The sequence below is a fragment of the Coregonus lavaretus genome, assembly GCF_964263955.1.
Source record: "Coregonus lavaretus genome assembly, contig: HAP1_SCAFFOLD_428, whole genome shotgun sequence".
NCBI classification, from domain to species: domain Eukaryota; kingdom Metazoa; phylum Chordata; class Actinopteri; order Salmoniformes; family Salmonidae; genus Coregonus; species Coregonus lavaretus.
In genome coordinates, this window is record NW_028156883.1 from 140,001 (window position 1) to 149,250 (window position 9,250).

General features: G+C 43.3%; 1 protein-coding gene across 1 annotated transcript in view; it reads left to right on the forward strand.

The window, feature by feature from the left end:
- Nucleotides 1–5,083, forward strand: part of LOC311119612 (gamma-crystallin A-like) — a 45,820-nt gene extending 40,737 nt beyond the window's left edge. Inside the window, exons 4-6 of the mRNA XM_084194292.1 lie at nucleotides 978–1,113; nucleotides 1,353–1,492; nucleotides 4,746–5,083. Coding sequence (XP_084050418.1) covers nucleotides 1,030–1,113; nucleotides 1,353–1,492; nucleotides 4,746–4,881 — 360 coding nt within the window. The 5' untranslated portion in view covers nucleotides 978–1,029 and the 3' untranslated portion in view covers nucleotides 4,882–5,083. The remainder of the gene's footprint in view (nucleotides 1–977; nucleotides 1,114–1,352; nucleotides 1,493–4,745) is intronic.
- Nucleotides 5,084–9,250: the final 4,167 nt, after the last annotated feature.

The following is a 9,250-nucleotide window of genomic DNA, read 5'->3' on the forward strand; positions in this document are numbered from 1 at the left end:
GTTCTGTGGAGATGGAGTGTAAGTGGGTTAGGGTTCTGTGGAGATGGAGTGTAAGTGGGTTAGGGTTCTGTGGAGATGGAGTGTAAGTGGGTTAGGGTTCTGTGGAGATGGAGTGTAAGTGGGTTAGGGTTCTGTGGAGATGGAGTGTAAGTGGGTTAGGGTTCTGTGGAGAGTGGAATGTAAGTGGGTTAGGGTTCTGTGGAGATGGAACGTAGGTGGGTTAGGGTTCTGTGGAGAGTGGAGTGTAAGTGGGTTAGGGTTCTGTGGAGATGGAACGTAGGTGGGTTAGGGTTCTGTGGAGATGGAGTGTAAGTGGGTTAGGGTTAGGGTTCTGTGGAGATGGAGTGTAAGTGGGTTAGGGTTCTGTGGAGATGGAGTGTAAGTGGGTTAGGGTTCTGTGGAGATGGAGTGTAAGTGGGTTAGGGTTCTGTGGAGATAGAGTGTAAGTGGGTTAGGGTTCTGTGGAGTGTAAGTGGGTTAGGGTTCTGTGGAGATAGAGTGTAAGTGGGTTAGGGCTCTATGGAGTGTAAGTGGGTTAGGGTTAGGGCTCTGTGAGGAGGAGATGGATCGTAAGTGAAGTGGAGCCACCTAGTGACATTAATACGTCACTGCAAAATGACACGCATTCTGTATAGAAAACTCTGGATTAAATCACCTTTAACAGAAATAGCTATATACTTGATAAATATCAATATAATTCAGAACAAAACAGAATAGAATCAAATAGAGTAGAATATCGTTTATTCTTCTCTGAGGAGGAAATTATTTTCAGTATCATTGCAGTAATTCAGATCTGGCCAATCCTGTTTTTTTCACAATGACATTCCTAACATGTGTTTATCAACAAAAAAAAACATCTAGATGTGTCTTGTTCCTAGCTTTGCCCTCCACCACCCTGTAGTTCTCTGCAGTCCGTCTATGCACATTTCATTGGTCCACGGTTCAGAGGTCAGAGGTTGTCTCTCTGTGTGTTTCAGATGGGTGGGCTATGAGCATGAGAACTTCAGAGGGCGCCAGTACCTGTGGGACATGTCAGAGAGGGGAGAGTACAACTGCTACGACAAGTGGTGTGCCCAGGTGGACCATGTCTCCTCGGTGCGCTCAGTCAAACAGGTGAGACGGAGAGGACCCACAGAGAGGCATACAAACACACACACACACACACACAGACAGACAAACACACAGGGGAAATACTCGCAAACTAAAATGGCTAGCTACTAGTTTCTCTCATTGGCCAACCTGACACAATTAGCCCCGACGCTGAGGACGACCCACACAGACTGGGACAAACCGATACACACACACACACACACACAGACACCCCCCCCCTAACTCTCTATCTTCTCTCCCAGGACTCGTCTCCTGCGCGCGCCCATCTGTTTGAGAGGGCTGGGTTCTCTGGTAAGAGGACAGAGCTACAGGATGACATCCCTAACATGATGACTCGCTACAGTCTGAACAGGGCTGCCTCTATCCGTGTCCTGGGAGGAGTGTAAGTAGTCCTCTTACAACATACGGTCTGAACAGGGCTGCCTCTATCCGTGTCCTGGGAGGAGTGTAAGTAGTCCTCTTACAACATACGGTCTGAACAGGGCTGCCTCTACCAGGTCCAGATAACCATGTTAGAAGTACGGGTCCCAAATGGCACCCTATTCCCTATATTTAGTGTACTACTTTTGACCAGGACCTGTAAGTGCTATTTAGGACGCAGACAAATATTGTACTTGAGTTGTGGCTGCGTTTGACGTGGTGGGAGGAGCGTAAGTAAAGTACACGTCCTCTACATAGGTGGTTGACCCGGAGAGGAGTTCAACAAGGGTTCTCTTTGTTTTACTGAGTAACATGTCCAGTTAAACGATTTGAATGAACATTCCAGAATGTTATGTTGAAACTGCAAATATCTTTTTTTTGCAGCAATATTCAAACAGCAAATGACTTTGCTGTTCTTACTACAAGTAGTAGAAACCCGACATGACCACATTACTATTTGTAGCTTCAGTTTAGACCCGAAACAGGCATGTTCGCGGCACACTACCTTGTCTGACTGTTAGTTAAGGTTAGCGAACGTTCGCGGCTGATACAAAACAAATGGAATGTTTTAGGTAACGTTAGCTAACATTCGCAAACTATTTCCCTTGTTGCAAACAATGGCTATTTGAAGAATCTCAAATATAACATTTATTTAGATTTGTTTAACACTTTTTTGGTTACTACATGATTCCATATGTGTTATTTCATCGTTTTGATGTCTTCACTATATTATTCTACAATGTAGAAAATAGTAAAAATAAAGAAAAACCCTTGAATGAGTAGGTGTGCCCAAACCTTTGACTGGTACTGTATATATACATACACTGCTCAAAAAAATAAAGGGAACACTTAAACAACACAATGTAACTCCAAGTCAATCACACTTCTGTGAAATCAAACTGTCCACTTAGGAAGCAACACTGATTGACAATATATTTCACATGCTGTTGTGCAAATGGAATAAACAACAGGTGGAAATTATAGGCAATTAGAAAGACACCCCCCAATAAAGAAGTGGTTCTGCAGGTGGTGACCACAGACCACTTCTCAGTTCCTATGCTTCATGGCTGATGTTTTGGTCACTTTTGAATGCTGGCGGTGCTTTCACTCTAGTGGTAGCATGAGACGGAGTCTACAACCCACACAAGTGGCTCAGGTAGTGCAGCTCATCCAGGATGGCACATCAATGTGAGCTGTGGCAAGAAGGTTTGCTGTGTCTGTCAGCGTAGTGTCCAGAGCATGGAGGCGCTACCAGGAGACAGGCCAGTACATCAGGAGACGTGGAGGAGGCCGTAGGAGGGCAACAACCCAGCAGCAGGACTGCTACCTCCGCCTTTGTGCAAGGAGGAGCAGGAGGAGCACTGCCAGAGCCCTGCAAAATGACCTCCAGCAGGCCACAAATGTGCATGTGTCTGCTCAAACGGTCAGAAACAGACTCCATGAGGGTGGTATGAGGGCCCGACGTCCACAGGTGGGGGTTGTGCTTACAGCCCAACACCGTGCAGGACGTTTGGCATTTGCCAGAGAACACCAAGATTGGCAAATTCACCACTGGCGCCCTGTGCTCTTCACAGATGAAAGCAGGTTCACACTGAGCACATGTGACAGACGTGACAGAGTCTGGAGACGCCGTGGAGAACGTTCTGCTGCCTGCAACATCCTCCAGCATGACCGGTTTGGCGGTGGGTCAGTCATGGTGTGGGGTGGCATTTCTTTGGGGGGCCGCACAGCCCTCCATGTGCTCGCCAGAGGTAGCCTGACTGCCATTAGGTACCGAGATGAGATCCTCAGACCCCTTGTGAGACCATATGCTGGTGCGGTTGGCCCTGGGTTCCTCCTAATGCAAGACAATGCTAGACCTCATGTGGCTGGGGTGTGTCAGCAGTTCCTGCAAGAGGAAGGCATTGATGCTATGGACTGGCCCGCCCGTTCCCCAGACCTGAATCCAATTGAGCACATTTCGGACATCATGTCTCGCTCCATCCACCAACGCCACGTTGCACCACAGACTGTCCAGGAGTTGGCGGATGCTTTAGTCCAGGTCTGGGAGGAGATCCCTCAGGAGACCATCCGTCACCTCATCAGGAGCATGCCCAGGCGTTGTAGGGAGGTCATACAGGCATGTGGAAGCCACACACACTACTGAGCCTAATTTTGACTTGTTTTAAGGACATTACATCAAAGCTGGATCAGCCTGTAGTGTGGTTTTCCACTTTAATTTTGAGGGTGACTCCAAATCCAGACCTCCATGGGTTGATAAATTTGATTTCCATTGATAATTTTTGTGTGATTTTGATGTCAGCACATTCAACTATGTAAAGAAAAAAGTATTTAATAAGATTATTTCATTCATTCAGATCTAGGATGTGTTGTTTAAGTGTTCCCTTTATTTTTTTGAGCAGTGAATATATTTTAAACACGTTTTATTGTTTTGGTTAAGAATAGTTTCAAGGGCTAACATCTGGTTTAGCTTTACCATCGCTCACTTAGTTTCAAGGGCTAACATCTGGTTTAGCTTTACCATCGTTGTCGTAGTTTCAAGGGCTAACATCTGACTTAGCTTTACCATCGCTGTCGCAGTTTCAAGGGCTAACATCTGACTTAGCTTTACCATCGCTGTCGTAGTTTCAAGGGCTAACATCTGACTTAGCTTTACCATCGTTGTCGTAGTTTCAAGGGCTAACATCTGACTTAGCTTTACCATCGTTGTCGTAGTTTCAAGGGCTAACATCTGACTTAGCTTTACCATCGTTGTCGTAGTTTCAAGGGCTAACATCTGACTTAGCTTTACCATCGTTGTCGTAGTTTCAAGGGCTAACATCTGACTTAGCTTTACCATCGCTGTCGTAGTTTCAAAGGCTAACATCTGACTTAGCTTTACCATCGTTGTCGTAGCTTCAAGGGCTAACATCTGATTTAGCTTTACCATCGCTGTCGTAGCTTCAAGGGCTAACATTTGGTTTAGCTCTACCGTGACATCCAGTTCCGTCCTGCCGTCATGGGTCAGTAATGTAAACGCAGATATATACACGTCAAATGCTGTCCTTTAGCGATGTTTGATTTAGTTGGCCTGGCCAAGTAGAATCCATGGGATAATCCCAAAGTTGAAACCTCCAAACTATAGTTGAAGGAGTTAAAGGAACTAATGTAATGTGTCTATAATCACCCCGTTTCTTTTCCTGTCCCTGCCTGTCTGTCTGTCGGTCTGTCTCCAGCTGGGTGGTGTACCAGGAGCCCAACTACAGAGGTCCTCACTATGTCCTGGAGAAACGTGACTACAACAACGCCTCTGACTGGGGCTCCCAGAGCAGCACTGTGGGCTCCATGCGCCGGGTCCAGTTCAATAACTAACTAACTAACTCTGTAAGCCCCCTAACCTCGTACACCCCCCTGCCCTAACCCCCCGCCACCACCTCTCCCCTAACCAACAGGAGGACTCCACACCTGCACCCCTTGGACCTGACACACACACACACACACATGCTCTGTCAGCTTAACACACACACACACATTATGCAAAACTACCAGAAACCTATTTTAATAATAAACAGTGAAAAGACAATTGCTCGTGTTGCGTTTTGTTTTGTTTTCAGGGTTGTGATGATGATGTAATTGGGGTATTCGTTGTGTTATATTTTCTCACGGGTTGATTGAAAACCCTGCTACTAATAAGACATACGGTATGCAGAGCAGAAGGGTTCTTGATGAAGTAAGCACACTAACGAGTGCAACAAGCACCCAGCACTTAGGCTCCGACGTACAAAGCATTGAGTATAATGGTTGTCATAAAAAAGGAGAGCATTTCTGCACACAAATAATTACACACAATGGTTGTGTAACGTTTCAGTTGTATCACAACAATTGTGTCAAATGCGTTTGTACATCAGTTGTAACCTGAGTGTGTACGGGGTCATATTAAGCTGACAATTAGCAGACACACAATATAGACTGACACATTGTCAGCTGTTTACTACAGGTAGTGTTCTAGTATAGACTGACACATTGTCAGCTGTTTACTACAGGTAGTGTTCTAGTATAGACTGACACATTGTCAGCTGTTTACTACAGGTAGTGTTCTAGTATAGACTGACACATTGTCAGCTGTTTACTACAGGTAGTGTTCTAGTATAGACTGACACATTGTCAGCTGTTTACTACAGGTAGTCTGCTAGTATAGACTGACACATTGTCAGCTGTTTACTACAGGTAGTGTTCTAGTATAGACTGACCCATTGTCAGCTGTGTACTACAGGTAGTGTTCTAGTATAGACTGACACATTGTCAGCTGTTTACTACAGGTAGTCTGCTAGTATAGACTGACACATTGTCAGCTGTTTACTACAGGTAGTGTTCTAGTATAGACTGACCCATTGTCAGCTGTTTACTACAGGTAGTCTTCTAGTATAGACTGACACATTGTCAGCTGTTTACTACAGGTAGTGTTCTAGTATAGACTGACACATTGTCAGCTGTTTACTACAGGTAGTCTTCTAGTATAGACTGACACATTGTCAGCTGTTTACTACAGGTAGTGTTCTAGTATAGACTGACCCATTGTCAGCTGTTTACTACAGGTAGTCTTCTAGTATAGACTGACCCATTGTCAGCTGTTTACTACAGGTAGTGTTCTAGTATAGACTGACACATTGTCAGCTGTTTACTACAGGTAGTGTTCTAGTATAGACTGACACATTGTCAGCTGTTTACTACAGGTATTCTTCTAGTATAGACGGACACATTGTCAGCTGTTTACTACAGGTAGTCTTCTAGTATAGACTGACACATTGTCAGCTGTTTACTACAGGTAGTGTTCTAGTATAGACTGACACATTGTCAGCTGTTTACTACAGGTAGTGTTCTAGTATAGACTGACACATTGTCAGCTGTTTACTACAGGTAGTCTTCTAGTATAGACTGACACATTGTCAGCTGTTTACTACAGGTAGTCTTCTAGTATAGACTGACACATTGTCAGCTGTTTACTACAGGTAGTGTTCTAGTATAGACTGACACATTGTCAGCTGTTTACTACAGGTAGTGTTCTAGTATAGACTGACACATTGTCAGCTGTTTACTACAGGTAGTCTTCTAGTATAGACTGACACATTGTCAGCTGTTTACTACAGGTAGTCTTCTAGTATAGACTGACACATTGTCAGCTGTTTACTACAGGTAGTCTTCTAGTATAGACTGACACATTGTCAGCTGTTTACTACAGGTAGTGTTCTAGTATAGACTGACACATTGTCAGCTGTTTACTACAGGTAGTCTTCTAGTATAGACTGACACATTGTCAGCTGTTTACTACAGGTAGTCTTCTAGTATAGACTGACACATTGTCAGCTGTTTACTACAGGTAGTCTTCTAGTATAGACTGACACATTGTCAGCTGTTTACTACAGGTAGTCTTCTAGTATAGACTGACACATTGTCAGCTGTTTACTACAGGTAGTCTTCTAGTATAGACTGACACATTGTCAGCTGTTTACTACAGGTAGTCTTCTAGTATAGACTGACACATTGTCAGCTGTTTACTACAGGTAGTCTTCTAGTATAGACTGACACATTGTCAGCTGTTTACTACAGGTAGTCTTCTAGTATAGACTGACACATTGTCAGCTGTTTACTACAGGTAGTCTTCTAGTATAGACTGACACATTGTCAGCTGTTTACTACAGGTAGTCTTCTGGTATAGACTGACCCATTGTCAGCTGTTTACTACAGGTAGTCTTCTAGTATAGACTGATACATTGTCAGCTGTTTACTACAGGTAGTCTTCTAGTATAGACTGACACATTGTCAGCTGTTTACTACAGGTAGTGTTCTAGTATAGACTGACACATTGTCAGCTGTTTACTACAGGTAGTCTTCTAGTATAGACTGACACATTGTCAGCTGTTTACTACAGGTAGTCTTCTGGTATAGACTGACCCATTGTCAGCTGTTTACTACAGGTAGTCTTCTAGTATAGACTGATACATTGTCAGCTGTTTACTACAGGTAGTCTTCTAGTATAGACTGACACATTGTCAGCTGTTTACTACAGGTAGTGTTCTAGTATAGACTGACACATTGTCAGCTGTTTACTACAGGTAGTGTTCTAGTATAGACTGACACATTGTCAGCTGTTTACTACAGGTAGTGTTCTAGTATAGACTGACACATTGTCAGCTGTTTACTACAGGTAGTGTTCTAGTATAGACTGACACATTGTCAGCTGTTTACTACAGGTAGTCTTCTGGTATAGACTGACCCATTGTCAGCTGTTTACTACAGGTAGTCTTCTAGTATAGACTGATACATTGTCAGCTGTTTACTACAGGTAGTCTTCTAGTATAGACTGACACATTGTCAGCTGTTTACTACAGGTAGTGTTCTAGTATAGACTGACACATTGTCAGCTGTTTACTACAGGTAGTGTTCTAGTATAGACTGACACATTGTCAGCTGTTTACTACAGGTAGTGTTCTAGTATAGACTGACACATTGTCAGCTGTTTACTACAGGTAGTGTTCTAGTATAGACTGACACATTGTCAGCTGTTTACTACAGGTAGTGTTCTAGTATAGACTGACACATTGTCAGCTGTTTACTACAGGTAGTCTTCTAGTATAGACTGACACATTGTCAGCTGTTTACTACAGGTAGTCTTCTAGTATAGACTGACACATTGTCAGCTGTTTACTACAGGTAGTCTTCTAGTATAGACTGACACATTGTCAGCTGTTTACTACAGGTAGTGTTCTAGTATAGACTGACACATTGTCAGCTGTTTACTACAGGTAGTGTTCTAGTATAGACTGACACATTGTCAGCAGTTTACTACAGGTAGTGTTCTAGTATAGACTGACACATTGTCAGCTGTTTACTACAGGTAGTGTTCTAGTATAGACTGACACATTGTCAGCAGTTTACTACAGGTAGTGTTCTAGTATAGACTGACACATTGTCAGCTGTTTACTACAGGTAGTGTTCTAGTATAGACTGACACATTGTCAGCTGTTTACTACAGGTAGTCTTCTAGTATAGACTGACACATTGTCAGCTGTTTACTACAGGTAGTGTTCTAGTATAGACTGACACATTGTCAGCTGTTTACTACAGGTAGTGTTCTAGTATAGACTGACACATTGTCAGCTGTTTACTACAGGTAGTCTTCTAGTATAGACTGACACATTGTCAGCTGTTTACTACAGGTAGTGTTCTAGTATAGACTGACACATTGTCAGCTGTTTACTACAGGTAGTCTTCTAGTATAGACTGACACATTGTCAGCTGTTTACTACAGGTAGTCTTCTAGTATAGACTGACCCATTGTCAGCTGTTTACTACAGGTAGTCTTCTAGTATAGACTGACACATTGTCAGCTGTTTACTACAGGTAGTGTTCTAGTATAGACTGACACATTGTCAGCTGTTTACTACAGGTAGTGTTCTAGTATAGACTGACCCATTGTCAGCTGTTTACTACAGGTAGTGTTCTAGTATAGACTGACACATTGTCAGCTGTTTACTACAGGTAGTGTTCTAGTATAGACTGACACATTGTCAGCTGTTTACTACAGGTAGTGTTCTAGTATAGACTGACACATTGTCAGCTGTTTACTACAGGTAGTCTGCTAGTATAGACTGACACATTGTCAGCTGTTTACTACAGGTAGTCTTCTAGTATAGACTGACCCATTGTCAGCTGTTTACTACAGGTAGTCTTCTAGTATAGA